We start from the raw sequence: 21,267 nt of genomic DNA on the forward strand, positions 1-21,267 counted from the left end.
GAACCAATTTAACTTTTCAGAATTTTAATATTTTGATTTAAGGTGGTAACTATTTCAAACCATAAGAAGTGCACAAGAGGAAAAGACTGAAAAAGTCAAAATAATCTCAACATGTAGAACTTATCTTTGTTCAGTGAAAATAACTAGTGACACACAGTAGTCACAGAGCACCTAGTTATTCAAAAATGGTTAAATGCCAATTTAATGCAGACCCACGTTCCCAGCATGCACTGACTGGCCAGCAAGCATCATGTGCTCCCATATAGGAAGTGAGTTGGCTTAGCTGTGCATTAGGCATTCCTCTAGAGTAAATGAGAATTCTCATGCCATGCCATCATGACATAATAATGAGTTACCCCCCCCCCCCCACCTCGAATGCTGCTTCAATACCAGCTAATCTAGTTCAGAAATGGATACTTAATGACTTTATCTTCAAAATCAGCCATGGCTACAGCTGGAAACGTGTGAAGAGATGTATTTTAAAAATCTATATGTGTTATGTATTGTTTAGATTTAATAGAGTGTTTCTTCCAGGAGTTTACAATGCTGCAAATCATTCCAGGATTTAGAAAGGACTGCTCCTTTAAAAGAGTGGGTGTTGGTGCCAAGAAGAGAGGGGCAGAGAATGTCCCTCCACTTCAGGTGGGATTTTTTTGGCAGGCAACTGAGAACATGGGGATATAATACATCTCTCTAGGAACTCTTCTATTATTAGTATCCCATCCTTTTATTTGGCTCTTCTTATGACCTCACTGTACTCCACATTGCATTAGAATTATTTGCACTTATCTTTCCTTGTATGCTTATTAATGAAAGTGACCCTCCTGAATTCACCTATGGAGCTCTCAAGGGACCTAACAGCATACACCCACCATGTGCACAGTAGGCGCTCACTGAAATGTAGAATAAATAAACTGAATTTAACAAACTGGTATTTAACAAGTATCAAATATTTATTAATTATCTAAGAAGTGAAGATGAATGGGTAATTATTTTAACATTTCTTAAGAAATAATTAAAAGTATCAGATACAGGGGTGCCTGAGTGGCTCAGTCGGTCAGACTCAGTTATGTCAGACTCCTGATTTCAGATCAGATCATGACCTCACAGTTTGTGGAATTGAGTTTTGCAATGAGCTCTGCACTGAACGCGTGGAGCCTGCTAGGAATTCTCTCTCTCTCTGTCTCTCTCTCTCTCCCACCCCTCTCAAAATATTTTTTTTTTTAAAGTATCAGATCCAAAGGTAAATTTACAGAGAATTATTGAGTGTGGTATTAACATAAAAGTGAAGGACAGAAACGTGTATGCTCATTGTTTCCATTATGAAGAAACATCATCCCTGGGAATCACATACTCTATGTCACATGTGAAAAAGTAAAAAGAAACATAAAGCAGTAGATAAATGTTTACTGGCTTGCCCACTTTAACCATGAATCTGCAAATATCACGTGGGTTACTTACCTTACCTATGGGCCTGAGATTTTTGTTTTTTAAATCAGCTTTGAAAAAATTACAGGAAGGGCAAACAAACACATTTTTATGTTCCTCGTTCCGTATATCTGCAGCCATAAAACTGTCACAAAAAATCAATGCACCCATAAAAATCTCAAGCATCGGATCTCTGCAAACACTTTATACCAAGCATATTATGTACATTTATACAAACAGGTACATCGACAGCTCTACTCATACTGTATAAGCCTGCTTCTAAAACGATGACTATAATTGGAGGCAGAAAAGAAATGCTAAATTCAATCTGTAGCAATAGATTTCTTAATAGCATATTTACTGACAATATATCCATGATATAAGTGATACAGATCTACCAGATTTTAAGCCTGTTCAATTGCCTCTAGGCACATCTATTCATATTTAACAAATATTACTGCTAAAAATGTACCAATTTACCATTAGAATTTATCCAAAGGTTCCTTTCTTTCTGAAGAATATAATCTTGTATTTATCCGTTGATCACAAGTGAGAACATTTTCTCAATCTTTTACCAGTTATTGATCCTCATACTTAATTGTAAGGATCAGGGCAGTGGAACTGGATAGGTAAGAGATTTATTTTAAAAATTAAGAAAGAACAGTGAGATTAGTGGTTCTCAAGTGGGGGTAAATCATGGTTGCAGATGATATTTGGAAATAATCTGGAGACATTTTTTTGTTGTCACAACCTGAAGTGGGGAGGTTGCTAGTGGCATTGAGTGGGTAGAGGCTAAGGATGCTGCTAAAGATCCTTCAAGATAAAGGACAACCTCCACAATAAAGATACCCCAAATGTCTACAGGCCTGAAGCTGACAAACCCTGAGTTAGACCACTGTCTCTTGGTTTAAATATCTGGTAGCATATGGCAAACGTCTACAGTGTAATGGTGTTTTTTTCATAAGCATATGCATCTTAATTTATAGACACTTAACTGCCACCAGCAAAGTCCCTGAATCGTAAGTCATGCTCATGACAGAAACACCACAATGAAGTCTAGTCATGCTGTGGTTATAAGTTAGTAGTAAATGAAACATGCCCCTTTGCTGTGTTACTTTATATATATTTTTTAACGTTTATTCATTTTTGAGAGACAGAGAGAGACAGGGCATGAGTGGGGAAGGGGCAGAGAGAGAGGGAGACACAGAATCTGAAGCAGGATCCAGGCTCTGGGCTGTCAGTACAGAGCCCGACGCGGGGCTCGAACTCACGAACTGCGAGATCATGACCTGAGCCGAGGTCGGGCGCTCAACCGACTGAGCCACCCAGGCACCCCACTGTGTTACTTTAGTACCATAATTATACATCAAGATAATCTTGCACAGACAGTCCCCAGATTACAATGCTTTGACTTAAAATTTCTTGACTTTACAACAGTGTGAAAGCAATACACTTTTAGTAGAAATCATACTTTGAATATTGAATATAAATCTTATCCCCAGCTACTGATATATGGTCGGTTACTTTCTCAAGATGCAGGGCAGTGGCAGTGAGCTGTAGCTCCTAATCAGCCATGCCATCACGAGGGTGGACAACCGATATGCTGACAACCATTCTGTTTTTCATTTTTGGTACAGCATTCAATATATTATATAAGACATTAATACTTTATTATAAAATAGGCATTGTGTTAGGTGAATTTGCCCAACTGTAGGCTAATGTGAGTGTTTTGAGTACACTTAAAGTAGGATAGGCTAGGTAAGATGTACGGTAGGTGAGGCACTTTTGATTTAAGATATTTTCAACTTATGTTGGGTTTACTGGGAGGTAACCACACCATGAGTCAAGGAAGATCTGTACACAAATGATGGTGAATGGGGAAGCTATAACCTGGTTGCTTCCTAATAATGCTGGAGAAATCATTTAACCTTAGTCTTTTTCTTTTTTTCTCTACATAAATGGGTCTGTAACATCCAGAACAGATAAGGAAGAATCAACTCAATTGGGGCAATTTGAGATTTAAGGAAATTATTAACCTTTCTTAATTGGAAAGCTACTTTTTAATTAACTTTTATTATTTTTCACATTTGTGACTCTCCCTTACATGACATGTAAGACATGTAACGACTCAAGATGTGGATGGGAAAGAAGTATTCAACAATGTGCTGGCCCTTTATTTTGATGCTGTTTGCTGTGTAAACTTAACCCTACAAACAAAATCCTTACTGAATCCACCACACTATCATGAAATGTAGAAGGAAACATTCTTGGAATAAGACCTAAAGTTGTCCATTCCCAGCATTAGTGTGTGAAATCAAGAATTGCAAAGGATGGAATAATGTAGGCTCTCTGGAGTCAGAAGTTCTTAGTCTGACTTTATCATATTATTTTAAGTATAAGGAATTCCAGGAACACTATGCAAACACATTAAAAACAATATATGCCAAATTAGTTAACAAATTTAAATATTTTTATTTTTTATTATTTATTTATTTATTTATTTATTTATTTATTTATTTTTAAAAAATTTTTTAACGTTTATTTATTTTTGAGACAGACAGAGACAGAGCATGAACGGGGGAGGGTCAGAGAGAGAGAGAGAGACACAGAATCCGAAACAGGCTCCAGGCTCTGAGCAGTCAGCACAGAGTCCGACGCGGGGCTCGAACTCACGGACCGTGAGATCGTGACCTGAGCCGAAGTCGGCCGCTCAACCGACTGAGCCACCCAGGCGCCCCAAATTTAAATATTTTTAAATTATTAACCATTTTGGGTCATCTCTGCTTCATTACCATGTTCTGAGATTAAACTCAGAAATTAAGATTATTGTGGGGATTCATTGCTGACCCTTATGTGTACCTGCTAGTCTTGTCTGTAGCAAGTAGCTTCAGCTCTTTCGCTGCCTTGCTCCATCTCTACCTCCTTCTAGACTTGATTTCTGGCTTTTAACCCTGCCTACGCTCTTGGCCTCAATCTCTTGTTCATTTTTAAAAAATGTTTATTTATTTTTGAGAAAGAGACAAAGAGAGGCAGACCATGAGTGAGAGAGGGGTAGAGAGAAAGGAGACACAGAATCTGAAGCAGGCTTCAGGCTCCATGCAGTCAGCACAGAGCCCAACGTGGGGATTGAACCCACAAACTGCAAGATCATGACCTTAGCCGAAGTCGGACGCTTAACTGACTGAGCCACCCAGGCACCCCTCATTCTCTTGTTCTTATGCATATATGCTCCCTTAGTTTTGATCCTCTTGGACCAGAAACCGATCTTAGTTTGATAATAATTTATTCTTCTAGATTCCTACTGAATTTTAGTCAGTTATCACCAACAGAGTATCTACATGGTATGATAATCTCTCCTTACCCTAGCTGCTTTGCACACATTCATGTACAAGTGCCTGCATGCACCCATGCATATGAACACACACAGACAAGTAGCAACATATATTCCAGAGTGGGTGAGAACAGAGAGGCAGCAAACCACAGGAACCAGATTCAAGTGAATCTATTACTGTCATGACGATTTAGGAATCTTTACACTTCTGTTGGAATGTTAGGGTAAAAGGTATACTGTTTAGTTCCTGCAGGATAACTGATTTTAGTTCTCACTTTCAGAACACAGGTAATTCATCTACCCTTTTTGTATCTTAGTTTTCCATAAGTAAAATAAAGCTAATGATACTTGACCCAACCCCCTAGAACTACTCTTAGGGTAGTTCCATGAATAAAATGAAGTGATGTACGTGGATGTACATAAATCATGATGTACATGATTTACATCTTTTATAAGATATAAAATAATTTCTATGGTCATATTCATATTCTATCATGATGAGAGTATGGTAGATAAGAAGAAAATAGTTATACATAGCAGTGGCTATAAAGGAAAACCATCGATTTCCCTAGACCATTCAAAAAGTTTCTCTCTTCAGAGAGTCTGATGACACCCACTAAATATATTATTACCCAGTCTTTCTGATCAATCATGTAATTCTTTAAATATTCAATTTGCACCAGTTATTTGCATTTGCTATGTTGACAAAGCACCCTCTCTGTGTTTGGGTTATTATCTACTAGAATGATTCATCACCTATAAGAGCAAAAAAGAATCCACAATGGCAAATCATAAAGCCAGGACAGTCTGTCATTTCTAAAGCAATGAAAAGTCCTCCCTAGACATGTTTTTTATCTCTTACTATCAGTAGTGAGCACTTGTCCAGTCATACATGCATCCTTAGATAAGCATAAATATATTATACATGTATTGCTATATCTTCAGGTTCATTTTCTTTAAGAAGCATTAACCCGTATCCATGCAGGTGGTACAGGTGAGGAAAGCAAGTAGAGAAAGAGCAGAAATCAACCACCAAATTAAGTTCTGAGTCTATCTCAGCAAACTGTCAATTCTAAGACAGTCTGTGTTCCTCTTGTTTTCACATCAATTGTGTCATCTCTCCACACAGAAGAAATGAATGGAAAACAGTAAGATAGAAATTAAGAAAAAAAAATAACGTTTCTTTATTTTTGAGAGAGACAGAGACAGAATGAGAATGGGTTAGGGGCAGAGAGAGAGAGAGAGGGAGACACAGAATCCGAAGGAGGCTCCAGGCTCTGAGCTGTCAGCACAGAGTCCGACTCAGGGCTTGAACTCATGAGCTGTGAGATCATGACCTGAGCCAAAGTTGGACGCTCAACCAACTGAGCCACCCAGGTGTCCCAGAAGATAGAAATTTTAAAAAGTGGTCAGAATTGAGGCTAAGACCAGGGAAGAACTGAGTTCTATCTCAGTCACAGCTAGGATCAATCCCAGGAACGTTTATAAGTGGTTGAAAATAACTCTTCTAGGTTCTTTCCAGAGTCTCCATTGGTTTAGAAAATAAATCATGATTTTCTTAATTGCACCATAATTCAAGATTCTCCATTTCCTTGTCAGTAGTGAAATGGAAAAGTCATGGGTTCCATAGTTTAGCAGCTTCTGCAAGTTACCTAGTGGAGGAAAGGCAGCACTGGGCATATTTACGGGTTCAGGCTGAGGAGCTAGAGTCAGCTTCCTGCTCTGCATTCACTCTAGCTCCATCAGATCCTTGGTCTGTACTCTCAGGATATTTGCTGACCTTCTCTGTGCCTGAGTTTCTTCATCTGTATGGTGAAGACTATAAAATTTTCTACTTCAATGGGTAGTTGTAATGTTTAAATGCGTGAATTTTAAATATACAGAGCAGTGTCTGGCCCTGAAAGGGTTCACTATTAACAAAGAGCTTCCATATGTTTCTTCAGTAAAACAAGGATAAGGACTATCTTCTCATACAATTGTGATTATTAAACGGACTAAAGTATTTAGAATACCCAGTAAGCTTTGGGAGAGCCTAGTAAAACCTTTTCCCCATCACATTTCATAATTTGAATTTTGGGCATTTCATTCTGTATAAATCCCATTGTTAGGCGAAATCCAGCAACCTCCAGAAACGGTTTAATCCAATTCCTTGCTTATTAACAGGTATTTCTGGGGCAAACTCCTTTTACAGGCCTGGATTCTCTTGCATCTGACACCCCTCTGGTCTCTCTAGTCAGTAGTTGGTCCCCTAAAACCCACAGGTGTTAAATTGAAAGCAAGATGATGCAGTATTATTATGGTACAACAGTGTAAATCGAGGCACTAATGCCATCTGTGAACACTTGGAAGGTTTTTGTTTTGTTTTGTTTTGTTTTTGTTTTTGTTTTTTGGAACACCTGTGCACAGGCAGCTTAGGTCTTAAATGCCTCAGCACTTTCTATCAGATCCAGTTAGAGCCGAGGGCAGCCTGGACAGAGGATAACAACTGGTCCATGCTGTACATTGTGATCTACTACAATCTGCTTGGCAGAATTGGGGTTCCTCTTGGACTGGATGAGTCACTGTCTACGCTTTATAAACCCTCAGGTTGCAAGAACAAGGTTTATCTTTTCTTCTTCTCAGTATGTGACTGGCAATTATCCTCTAGCTGAAGTACACGCATCTATAACTCGTTCCTCTCTTTTAAACTACAGATTCTCCTCTTTCCTCACCACTTGGTTGAGTGAGGATGAGAAGCAATCTTAAATTTTGCTTTTGTTTGGATTCTTGCTATGCGTCTCTGTTATTTCTGAAAAACCCCTCTCATTTAGAAGGGGAAAATAAAGCTACCTTTAGGTACCTTTGAAAGAATAAAATTAGTCTGAGAATCCTGGCTCAGAATTATAGCTAAAATTTTTACTCGCTATGCAATTAAAAACAATTGCACAGCTAATTAAAGAAAATTTTGTTACCTTCTGAATCATTACAAAGTAAATATCAAATGTATGCTAACTTCTAGAAGTAAAAAATGTGCTCTATAGTTTGCAGAGTTTACTCTTTATCTCGTTCTAGCAGTAGAGGGAAATAGAAGTGCTCATAATAAATTATAATGCAGTTAGGATGAATATTCTATTGCATGAGACATGGCTGTAAAGTCAGGAGACTATTTCCCATAAGTCTTACTTGAAAACCCAGCCCCTTACTTTATAGTCTTATCATACACAGCATTATGTAAATGTTATCACTGGAGCAGAACCACGTTATAATACAATTCCTCATTACATGCATTTAGATATAATTTGGATCAAATTATGCCCTCTAAGACATGGCAATTAATAAATACAGCATGTATGATATAACAGAGTTAACACACAGTAAGTACATAAGTAAATATGTAAGTATTGGGACTGTCTATCAGAGCTACCATTAGAAAAGGGCTCTGCAGGGGCACCTGGGTGGCTCAGTGGGTTAAGAAAAGGGCTCTGCTGTCTAGTTTGTCTTTATGGGTAGAGGCAAAAGAAATTAAGGCAGATGAAAATAAAGAGCAAAAGAAGTCTATTTTTTTAAATGTCCTTTGTGGATACAGATGTGAAATAGGGGCTTCTGGTAGCTGCAAATTGAAGGAGCACATATTATCAAACAGATCCATCTTAGCTGAAGGAAATATAGTAGTCCCCTCCCCCCACTGACAAGAAGCCAATAGATCACTGATGAATGCTTATAAATCACACGGACAGTTCTCACATGGAGAATTATAATCATTGGGCTTTTTCTGACTTCAACGTTTGCTTTGCCATCACCCACATTCTACCCCACCTTGACTCCTTTGTTTCCTAACTCCAAAAGTACTTTGCCCACCCCCCCCCCACCCACCTCAGGACTTTCTTTTGAAGGACAATGATGTAAGAAGGTCTTCATCCTTGTATAATATCCAATTCTTATGGCTTTTCTCCTTTCTCTTCACATCATTTTCCCCCCTCACCTAAACCTTTCCTTGAAGGCCTGTCTTGACCATAATTACAATCAGGATGTGAATGGGACTAGGGCTCAAGTCATTAAAAATAGCTTCAGAAGTTACCGAGAAAATGGGCATGAAGGCAAGACTTGATGAATTTGAGATGAAAATCCATCTGTGAAATACTGTAATGAACTCAGCCTACTCCAACTGGAGATTGGTACCTGACACTGAAATCCCCAAACTACATAGAGCCCTGACCTGGGAGGGGGCTGGAGGGACAGGAAGTAACTGGTGTCTGGACCTGGAAGACAGAGGAAGTTAAAGGCCATTACCTTTGGTACTACAACTTCCACCACGTAATTTAATTCTAAAATTTCACAGCCAGCCTCAGTTAGAGAGACACGCAGATATTTCAAGGTGAAGGTCACACAGTGAGTTCTAGGAAGAGTCACATGATTCAAAAGCACCATCTCTACAGCCTGAGAGAATCTGTATTTCATTTTCCCACCCCTCTCTGTCCCTAGGGCATTCTACCTTTGAGAGTGTATTACAAAAGAGGCATCTTCTCTAACAGTGACTCTCAAAATATGGCTGTTAAATGATACGACAGGGAAAGAGAGAGAGAAAGAGAGAGAGAGAGAGAGAGAGAGAGAGAGAGGAAGAGCTAAATCTAAGTGAAGATTAATAAGACATTGTTTTGAAATCATTCTTCTATTTCTTCTGGATTACTTATACTACCATTTATGGTCAAGATCTATTGACATGGCACCAGGTACTCTGTTGAAATCTCTATATGTGCTCAGGAACTAGATCTGAGTAGCAGCAAGAATGGCAGGGACTAATTAACAGTCAACATAATGTTAGTGTTATGTTATTAATCATAATGTTGATAGTAGTAGTCAATTTTACATTGACTAATGTCCACTCTCCCCTAAGGACAAGTCACCTCCACCTGGCTCAGTTAAGACCACTTTTAGAAGGATGTTGGTAATCCACTCATAGCCAAATCCCATGTATTTATTTTTTAAGTATTTGTCCTACTTAATCTCTGTATAGCTTTCAACACAATATGCCACTCATTCTTCATTTCCTTGTCTGTCATCCTAACTCCTACCGTTTCTTAATATCCATAATCTGCTCCTCTTTCTCCACTCACCTCCAGGATTGTATTTCTCTTCTCTCCTTGCTTCACAGAGTTGTCTTAATACATTTCATTTGTTGTTTATTGTTGTTTGTTTTTGCTTTAATTACATTTCATCATTTTGGTATCTAAAACAGCATACTCAGCTATTCCACATAGATATCTGAAGGCACCTTAAATTCAGCTTATTTTGAACCAAACTCATCTTCCATCTTATTATTTTCCTCCTTCTAAACCTCCAGTTTCAGTTAATAGGATCATAATCCATCTATTAATCCAAACTAGTAGCCACAGAGCCATCCTTGCTGCCTTCTGCTCCATGTAATTTATATAATCAAATATATTTTTACATTTCCCCCCCAAAGATTGACTCCTAGTCTCCATCCATACTATCACTATCATTGTTTGGGATCTTCTCATCTGTTGTCAATACCGCTTCTAGCTAGCGTTATAGCCTCTGATAACTAACTGGTATTCTGACTTCCGATATTTCATCCCTCGCTAACAGTTACAAAATTCATCCTTTATGCAGAACATACATGAAGCTGATCATGTAATCCTCTTGTTTAAATGCACTTGGTCTTTTTACTTTTCACAGTTCAAATAGATTAGTATAACCTATGTCAGTGCAACCTACCTTTCCAGCTTGTTCTCTTGACATTACAACTCCCTCTCTGCTAGGAACTTTATTCTTTCATTTGGCAATTTCCTACTTACTACACAATCCATCTCAGGTATGCCTTCCCTTGTGATGCATGCTCTAATTCTGTAGCTGCTTTCTTGATTGCCCTAGCATTTTAATTCTTTTTCTGTCTCATCACTATTTTAAAAATGAAGGACAACCATATCTTCTCCATCTTTGGGTCTCTATTGCCTCACAAAATGCCTGACACAAAATTTCTTAATAATTGTTCAATGGATGAGTGAATATGTCAGAATGTTTCTCTTTTCATTTCAAATTCTTAGAGATTTCTGCTTCCAAATACAATCTTGAAGGTAGAAGAGTCTTACTATTCTCAATGGTTTCAAAAGAGGAGTGTGGCAGGAGGAGACCCTTTGGTCTTTTCTAACCCAACCATTTTGTTTTCCTTCACTTGTTGCTATCATTTTCTCTGTCTCTTTCTGCCTAGAAGAGATGATACTATCTTTTTAAGGATGTATCTATGATGCACTCTAATATATATTTAAAAACAAATTTTTTAAAAAAGAAATACAATATGCAGTGGAAACTTAACTCAAAGAATTTCTAAATATATGCTGTATGGTGAAAACATAAGATGTTTTCAAATTCACCATCGCCCCTTTTCTTGTCTAGTGGACTTGAATACTATCCTTGATATTATCTTACTGGTGTCTCCTGCCCTAGAGGTTCATATTTATAGATAGAAATTAATATTTTTTATTAATATTTAGATGTCACACCAAGGGCAACATAACCTAATCTTTGTGAACTTATGGAGGGTCTGTGACTAAGTCATACCCAATCATTTCACTGTTCATCTCTAGTGAAATAGGCCAGTTTGATCTCAAAAACTTTTTAAAATTTTTCATTCCCCACTATATTTCACTGTGAAATTAGCAATTATTTTTATTTCAAAATAATAATATAACCATGATGCCTGGGTGGCTCAGTTGGTGAAGCAAACGACTGTTGATTTCAGCTCAGGTCATGATCTCACAGGTTCATGAGTTCAAGTCCCGCATGAGGCTCCATGCTGACAGTATGGAGCCTGCTTGGGATTTTCTCTTTCCCTCTTTCTCTGCCCCCCCACCCCCCCACCCCCATCGTCTCTCTTTCTCTCTCTCTCTCAGAATAAATAAATAAACTTAAAAAAAGATAATAATATGACCAAGAAAACAACCAAGAAGGGCGATAAAGAGGTAGATAAAGTGAAATTTTCTTCACTGATACTTTGTTGTCTGGGAAGCTACTGAATTTAGGCTTTCTAGAGGCTTCCAGTCAATATTGGACACTCTAGATATTCGAGATAAAACTATCTCCAGTCTTTAATATCAGTAAATTTTGTACACTTCTTTTCTCTGATTATTACATGATATATCTTTTCTTTCTGGATGGCAGTCTACAGTCATGAGGATCATGAAAAACTTCCCCAAAATACAGAATGAGAAAAGTATACGCATTAACACAATGTTTTTTAATGATTTATATCTTGCTTTTTATTGTCCTCGAAGGAAAGATTTCTTAGAGTTCCTGTTCTGTTACCCTCAATCAAGGTATTCTCCCAAAGAATTCTATTAAAGGAATTACTATAGCTCAAGATATGACCTTGTATTCAATCTTCAGGAATCGTGGTGTGGATGGCCTTATTCAGAAGTGGAATATATATTTTTTTCTACTAATTATTAAGTATTAATCAGTATATTTATTCTGGCTTGAGTCTAGAATACAGTGATTTAATAGACATGGTATAAATCATACATTTTTGTTTATTTTTTATGTGTCACTTCCGCTCATTCCATTTATTTTCTGCCATCCTCTTCACAAACTGAGACCATGAATCAAAGAAAAAGGCTTATTTATATGTCTTTAACTTTTGCTCTTAAGTAATATGAATCCCTTAATCTTTGTGAACATTCTTTTCTCTAGACAAGACCTACTGCCATGTCACATGATGCTTCACATTAAAATTATACCTTTGTTAAAGTATAAAATTAAGGAAGTCAGAGTCCCTCATTTCTTTAAGTATATCAGTTCAGAAATGATTTGAGCACATAAAAATCTGCGGGCATTCAATAAAAAATTCTCTAACAATGAAGGAAATTTCAAATATACAATTTCCTGTGCACTATTCTACCTCTGTATAACACCTGAATCACAGAATACTGTGATTGAGGGTAACAAAATAGGAATTTAAGAAAAATCTGCACTTAGAGGCCAGAATCAGAGCACAAAAGAGCAAAGAATGTACTGTTCATTAAGGAGATGCTTTCTCTAAGTGAGCCTAAGCTGATTTTCTTTCCCAATCACTGAGTTCTACACAGGGCCCCTGTGGCCCCCACAGAACTCATTGTGAGCACTGTCCACTGAGTCCAATCTCATCATTTCAAACCCCTTTGGCAGTTTTCACTTAGGGATTTCTCCTAATCATCAGCTCTTAGCAGCAACAAAATAGCAAGAGGAAAATAAAGCAAGATCAAAAGATACATATTCAATGCAAAACAGCTCAGCCTTTTAGCCCCAAGCAACAAATAAGTGGAGAGCATTCTCCACAGTGTAGTAAAGTCTGTTTCTGGGAGGCTAATACCAGATGCAAATTTGCCTGAGGCAATGTTAAAAAAAAATCAACAAGCCAAGAACAAAAAGCAAAGGAGACCTGCTTGTGTTTCTTTCCCATGTAGTTCACCCAATCTTTGTCCATCATGTAGGAATATCAAGTATTATTTTACATGTAAGATTAGAAGACATTAAGAATATTACATGAGCTATCAACCCTTTCTATGATATTATTTTTGCCTAAATCCTTCATTTTTAAATAGTGTAGAAGATCAGATACCAGAGTGGCACAGGACAAAGGCGTTGTAGAAAACATGTTTGTTGCAGGGTGATCCTTTGCAGACCACACACAAGTGAAGTAGGGCAAACTTCTCTAAAATCGGAAGACACAATTAACTCTTTCATGGTACTTTAAAATACTAAACCTATTCACCCTACCTCTCCAGTTGGCGATGCTGGGTGTGACAGCATGCCAAAATCTCCCCAAAAGACCTCATGGCTATACCACTCCTTCTCAATGTCAGATGAAAAGCAAGAAGAAGATGCTATAGGCGAGAATGATACTTGACTTAATGCACTTTTACTTGCCATCCTCCTGAAACACACCACAGCTGAAGTGGAAGCTTAGAATTACAGCTGTTCCTTGGGTATCCCAGGTGCTTTCACAGCAGACTCCAGAATTCTAAACAGTGCACGTCTGGGCCTTGAGGATCAACACACACAAACCTAGAAGAGCCATCAACTCTCTGAAAGCCTTTTGAAAGTTTGGAGGGTGGGATCGTTAGCATGTTGAAGACATTTACAGGGCTCTTGGCTACTTTAAGAGGTATTTTACAGTTTGCCTAGATATTTTTTCCCTTTTTTTGCCATAGCTGGTGATACACAGTATAAGATAAGGAAATAAATGATGCCAGCCAGTCCTTTGAGACTCTTCTAGCCACTGTTGAAGCACGTTGTGACTGTACCAACTGCTACAAAGACCTTCCAGCTTCTCATGCAGTCTCAGACTGCCAGGCACATCTTCTCAATAGAAAGAGTTTGGGAGCTGACTGGAGGCCAGCTGGCTGTGGGCTGTGTGAAGGCAACCAGGCACTGTGGCTGAGAAACAGTTACATAGTGTCTTCCTTTGATCCATAAGAAGTTTACTCCCTCTGACTGGTGCCTAACAAAAAGCAATTCTTGACACATGTGGGTTCATGAATTTACACTGACACAGGAGTAAATTCTTTATTTTCATCAATGCCATTAGAGTGTCCAAAGAGCTTATTTAGAATCACTTAATAAATAACTGATTTCAAAATGTCCCAACTTTGCAAGTTCAGCCTGTAACACCCTTTGTAAAAACAGATCTTCACAAAGTAATACAGTCCTTTCTCTTTTCCTTCCTTCTCTCCCTTTCACACTCACTTTTTTATCATAGGTTATGAAAAATTTGTGAAGTATGTTATTTGCACAGATTTGTAAGACTGTTATTAGTTTATTCTGTTTCATTAATTCTAATAATTTATCAATTAATTTGGGTAATGACATTCATTCCCTTTTTACTCTTCTTCTAATAGGAGTCTTCTAATGAGGGCCGTTATTGGCTGCCTATTTTAAAATGTGGTTTCAGTGAGGTTGAGCTGGTCTCGGTAAAGCATGTTTTGAAAAATCAAGTGAACTCTGGCAACCAGTTGGCAACACGGGAAAGCCCCTCTGCTTCTGCTACTTACACTGAATTTTCAAAGGCAAGGATGGGGAGAGGAATAGAAGGGTTTGGAGTGTAGAAGACAGCTTCTCCTCCACTATGTGAAAGATAATTACTCAGTGGGATTTACCTGGACGGAAGCCCTGTGCTCTAGATGAGGCCTGCTTTCTTGCAAAGATAAGACTTTCTACCTGGATTACAAAACAGAAAGTTACTTTTTAACCTGGGATACTGAATAGCTATGCCAGAGAAATTGGAGCTCTGCAGATGTTTTTAACAAGGGAGTTGAAGGTCAGGAGAGGGACACCCCTCAAAAATGTGGATCCTGGGTCTACAGCCGATCAAAACCAATCACTTCTTTAGTGATAGACAGTATGCAGGTGTGTGCACCTTCACAAATAGGCTCAAATATATGATGAAGGGCAGAATGGGAGAGAACAGAATTCAGCCTGACTACACGGTCTAAAACAGCTAGTAGTACATCCTTCCCTTAGAACTCAAAGGAGAGGTGTGGGGATGGGCATGCGCTTCCAAATGACTATAAGAAAACTAATAAAAAGTTTAGGAACTAGAATGGCTCACATCCTATAAAATAGTCATTCATTTAATAGTTAAATGTTACAATCTTTACTCAACCTTTTAGTATTTATAGATAGATCTTTTGATCCATAGCTTATAATATCTTGCGTTTTGTTTTGTTTTTTCAACGTCTAAACCAGCCCAGGAATCTGCAGTTGGAATCACAGGATCTGGTAGAATGTACAAGGCAGGTTCAGGAACTCCTGGTAATTGTACTTGGAGAAGGAAGATAGGAAAGAGTTTGCTTTGAAAAGAGAACTATCAGAAGAGCTAACTGTGCTGTCTCTCCAGGGAATCTTCTTTCAACCTCCTAAGCTAATTCACCCCACAATATCTACACCAATATTGAGATCTTCATTTCTCTTGTAGCCCACACTAGGCCATTTTAATAACAGGAATTTGCAATATATTGTATTTACTAATAGTTAATTCAAGTAACATATTCTTTTTACAGTTTTTTAAATTTAATTTTTTAAATTTATTTTTGAGAGAGAGAGAGAGAGACAGAGCATGAGCAGGGGAGGGCCAGAGAGAGAGGAAGACACAGAATCTGAAGCAGGCTCAAGGCTCTGAGCTGTTAGTGCAGAGCCCTACGCGGGCCTCAAACTTGTGAATCATGAGATCATGACCTGGGCGAAAGTCAGATGCTTAACCTACTGAGCCACTCAGGCACTCCTGAACTCTGCTTTTAAAAATGATTGTAGGGGCGCCTGGGTGGCTCAGTCGGTTAAGCGTCCGACTTCAGCTCAGGTCACAATCTCGCGGTCAGTGAGTTCGAGCCCCGCGTCAGGCTCTGGGCTGATGGCTCAGAGCCTGGAGCCTGCTTCCTATTCTGTGTCTGCCTCTCTCTCAGCCCCTCCCCCGTTCATGCTCTGTCTCTCTCTGTCTCAAAAATAAATAAACGTTAAAAAAAAATTAAAAAATAAATAAATAAAAATGATTGTATTAGACAAGTAGTATGTGCTAATCATTGAATAATATAATTTCCTCTCACCTACTTACTAGTAGTTCTAGACAGTGTTCCCATAGAACAGAAATTCTGGGACAACCAACATGAATATCTGTGTAATATGTCAGGTCTGAGACTAGACTATAATGTTAACTCACTGTGCTCAGTAAAATACACCTTAGTTGGGGAAGTTGTTTCCCTAAGCCACAAAGACCCTCCCTCACTAAGACTCTCAGGATTTGTAAGTGATTCTAACACTGGGCTGTGTCCCCACGTGCATTTGTTGCTTTGTGCTGTGGGATTCTGACATTAGAGTAGTGTAATTGGAGCAGGCTGACTGAAGAAGATCAAATCTCAGCTGTACCACACTTCAGATGTAATAATCTAGGCAAATTATTTCACGTCTCTCAGTCTCTGTTTCTTCACTGGATTATTTTTGGGTTTAATAAATCACTACATGTAAAGACCTTAGAGTAGTACCTGGCATGTAGAAAATGATCGATAATTGTTACTAAATAACTGTGGATATTGTCATTGTTGTTTTTATCATTACTATTGTTTTTATTTACTAGCCACAAAAATGGAATGAAGAAAGATGACATGTGAGACATTTTTTAAAATGAATCAAGGGGGTCAATGATTGCAAGATACAAAGCGCAATGAGGAAGGAGGTTCCCAAAAATGTCCACACTGAGGAAAACACTGATTGAGATGTAATTTAGTAAGCTGACATTCTGAATGGGAAGAAAGGAAATAGTCAGACCACGTGGGGAAAAAAGAACTTTATCTAAAGCCTGCATTCCGGGAAAGCAGGAATGGTTAGAAAATCTCCCCGCTCTGTGTTCCTGGAAATGGCTAGCTGCAAAGAACCCCAGTGCCCTCACATAATAGGAGCTAAGACTCATCCCCATCCTTCCTCATGATTCCATAAGAGTCTGATAACTCCCTGCCCTTAAACCCCATGCTTCCTTCCTTCTTACTGCAACAGTCTGAATAACATAATTGTAAATTGTCTGGTGCCTTTTGTTTTTTGAATCTGTCACAGTGTTCTCTGTGCTGGGTTGCTCTTTGGAAACATGGGCTGGGAGCAGTGCCCAGAGCAATCCTGGACAGTGCATGCGATGGTAGGATGAAGGTAGAAAGGGAAGCTGTTATTCCTATTTGGTTGTGAATGTGTTCATTATATTATCCCTTATTTCACAAAATATATGCATTCCAGAACTACATTTTTTTCTGGTGCCTTAGGGTCTGCTATTAGAAAACCTGAGATCCCTGGGCATAATGAAATCCTGCGATGTAATAAAATCAGACACCTAATAAAGCAGTAGTGACACTTTTCACACTCACATATTTAAAAGAAACAGTAACTTTGCTTTTACAAAACATTAACAGTAATGCTATCAACATTTATTATCTTAATATATCCACCAAATAAGTCACACAATGAAAATACAGAAAGTGAACCCCTCAGGTAGATTTCAGACTCCGATGATCTGCATATGCTTTGGAACATCCCTCCATGTGGGTCATAAAGTTAGGAATTTGGCATTCTTTGTCTGGTTTTGTTATTATGCCAGCAGGGTGCAGAGTCCCTACATGGTATTACATTTTGTTTTATTTTATGCCACTGGGTTAACAGTCGAGTATCACCATTTTTAGTATCCAGGATAACTTGCAAATGTAGATGCTTTTCAATAGTATTTTATGAAGTGGAAGGAATTGTTTTGCTTATTATTCATATCTTTATAATTGTTTGCAGGTTTTAAAGGTTTTTGGAAACACTTTAAATGGAATCTTTAGTCTAGCTCAGATTTTATGGCCTGATAAAATGGGAACAATGTAGCATGCATTTGGGGGAAGAACTGATTTTTTTTCCTTAAAATTTTAAGCCAATATATTTATGTTACTTTTTAAAAATGTTTATTTATTTATTCTCGAGAGAGCGAGATATAGAGAGCAAGCAGGGGAAGGACAGAGAGAGACAGGGAGACAGAATCCCATGCAGGCTTCATGCTGTCAGCACAGGGCCCAATGCAGGGCTTGAACTCATGAGCCATGAGATCATGACCTGAGCTAAAACCAAGAGTCAGATGCTTAACTGACTCAGCCACCCAGGCACTCCTTTTTATGTGACTTTTAATAGAGACTGAATGGGGGACAAAGCAAGGACGGGCCTTAATAATAAATGGTAAAGGCCTATATTTGCTAAACATTCGTTCTGCGCCAGGCATTGCTCAAATATATATTATTAGTCTAAATTCTCACAACAATCTGCATAAGGTAGGTACTCTATCCCCATTTTACAAAAGAAGGAAAGTGAATCACAAATAGGTCAATTACATTGCATAAGGAATCTTAGCTAGTAAGCGGGGAGCTTGGAATAGAATCTGGTCCCCTCTCAACTGTTTTCTTCCTACATTTCTTACGGAGCTACAATTCTGTTCTTTCTCTTTGCCTCTGTTCTGGCTACAGTCACCTATTGTCTCCAGTTCGTATCTTTCTCTTTTTCTATTTATTTAGTAATTTTGTTGTAACACAGCCTTTAGTAATTTCTTGATTAAGATGTATGACATGTAAATTATTTGATGAATTTGATGTCTTTCAACCAAGTGTAAGGGTAAAAAAAAAAAACAACAAAAAACATCTTTTGTTGAATATAGAATGCTAGATTGGAAATAAACTTCCTCCCAAATTTTGAATATGTTTTCCACTGAATTCTAACCTCCAGTTTTGCTATTAAGAAGTCCCAAATCTCCTGATATCTGATCATTTGAATGTGACTTACTTTTCCATTCTTTTTTCCCACTGGGATGTGTACTGGTTCCTGTGTTTGTCCCAGTGTTCTGAAATTTCAAATTAAGGTGCCTTATGGTGGATATATTTTCCATGTGCTTTTAATCATTTCAACCCAGGTTGAAATTCATATTTTTCACTTCAGGAAGATTTTATTGAACTATTTCATTAATGATTTCCTTACTTCCTTTATTTCAACTTTCTTTGTTTATGATTATTATCATTTGGATGGTAGGTCTCCTAGACTTTTCCTATAACACAATCTTTTTTTTTCCTTTTGTCTGCCATCTTTTTTTTTCCTTTTGTCTGCCATCTTTTTTTTGTCTTTTGCCTCCACTTCTTAAGAGATTTTCTCAGTTTTTATTGTCAACATATCTAGTGAGTTTTCCTTTCTAACCTCACATTTTAAATTTCCAAGACCTCTTTTCAATCTACAATATTTTCTCTTAAAAATATTAATGATATTTCAAAGTTTTCTCTGTTCAAATCCTCTCTTTCCTTCAAGCAGCGTTTCTCTGTTCACTTTGGCTCCTTTCTTTCATATTCTTTCCAGCATTTGTTAGGTATCTGATAATGTTCATATGCTATTCATCATATTTAAAATGGGAAATAAAATGTGAGTTATTTGAAGACCGTCTCTAGGAGCCATGTCAGAAGTTTGACCTTCATGAGGCTGCCATGCTGGAAAGTCCATGTATATTAAATACTCTGGACAAGAATTCTGGGTGAGCCCACCCATTCAGGCATCCTACCATTGTGACAATTGAGTGAAGCCCATATGAACCCTCTAGACCAGTCCAACTGTGGGCTGAATAGCACAGAACAACTTCTATCAACACCACATCAGCTAGTCAAGCCCTATCTAAATTCCTGGATCTTGAGAAAAAAATAAAATCGTTTTTGTTTTAAGCTACTAAAATCTAGGTAATTTTTATTGCAGCAAGGACTAATAAAAACAGTAGATTTATATGTACTAATATGGAAAAGTGGTATCTGAAGTACTGGTAAATTAAAATAAATTCACCTTGTATAATGATCAAAGAAATGGTGACTCAAAATTCTAGTGTTATGAGTAGGACTCCTTGACTGGGAACCAACTTGAAGAACAATCAGGCTGTGCTGTTCCTGTAAGATGTTTCATTTTTCCCCTGTTATTTATTTATTTTTAAAATAAATTTTAGTTTTGGAAGAGTTTTAGACTTTTAGAAAAATTGCAAAGTTAGGACAAACTTAACATAAATCCCACACAATTTCCCCCTATTATTAACATCTTATATTAGTATGACACATTTATCACAATTCATGGGCTAATGTTGATACATAAATATTATTCACTAAAGTGCATCCCATTATTCATATTTCCTTAGTTTTTGCCTAATGTCTTTTTTCTTTCTCAGGATCACATCAAGGATTCCACACGTCTCTTAGGCCTGTTTTGACTATGACACTTTCTCAGACTTTCCTTGTTTTTATTATTTTTTTAAGTTTATTTATTTTGTAAGGGAGAGCAAGTGGGATAGGGGCAGAGAGAGAGAGAGAGAGAGAGAGCTAGGAGAGAGAATCCCAAGCAGGCACCACACCATGAGTATAGAGCTTGATGTGGGGCTCAAACTCATGAACCATAAGATCATGACCCGAGCTGAAATTAAGCATCAGATGCTTAACCAACTGAGTCACCCAGGCACCCCAGACTTTTCTTGTTTTCAATGACTTTGATAGTTTTGAGTAGTGGTCAGGTATTTTGTAAGATGTCTCTCTAATAATATTTGTCTGATGTTTTTCTTATAATTAGGCTGGAGTTATGGGTTTGGGGGAGGAAACCACAGGACTAAATGTCATTTTCATTACCCTTATTATGAAGAGTACGTATTATCAGTATGACTTGTCACTGTTGATGCCAACCTCAATCATCTGCCTAAAACATTGTTTGTCAGGATTCTCTCCTGTACAGTTACTTTTTTTCTTCTCTCTTTTCATACTGTCCTCTTTGGAAGGAAGTTACTATGAACAGACTACATTTAAAGAGTAGGGAGTTATGCTCCACTTCGTGGAAGGCATAGTATCTACATAGATTATTTGGAATTATTCTGCATGGGAGATTTGTCCCTTCCCACATCAATTTATTTGCTCAGTATTATTTATATCAGTATGGACCAACAGATATTTATTTTATGATGCCTCCCCTCT

General features: G+C 37.8%; 1 protein-coding gene across 4 annotated transcripts in view; it reads right to left on the bottom strand.

The window, feature by feature from the left end:
* Positions 1 to 21,267, bottom strand: part of LOC122229870 (limbic system associated membrane protein) — a 651,082-nt gene that overhangs the window by 307,259 nt on the left and 322,556 nt on the right. Inside the window, exon 1 of one of the 4 annotated variants that reach the window (XM_042955416.1) lies at positions 4,790 to 4,865. The exons of 2 other annotated variants lie outside the window; for them this stretch is intronic. In XM_042955416.1, coding sequence (XP_042811350.1) covers positions 4,790 to 4,809 — 20 coding nt within the window. In that variant the 5' untranslated portion in view covers positions 4,810 to 4,865. Of the gene's footprint in view, positions 1 to 216; positions 257 to 4,789; positions 4,866 to 21,267 lie in introns of those variants that run through there. One more of the 4 variants, XM_042955417.1, reaches the window with a different exon arrangement.

Source organism: Panthera leo, chromosome C2 (assembly GCF_018350215.1).
Source record: "Panthera leo isolate Ple1 chromosome C2, P.leo_Ple1_pat1.1, whole genome shotgun sequence".
Classification (NCBI taxonomy): Eukaryota; Metazoa; Chordata; class Mammalia; order Carnivora; family Felidae; genus Panthera; species Panthera leo.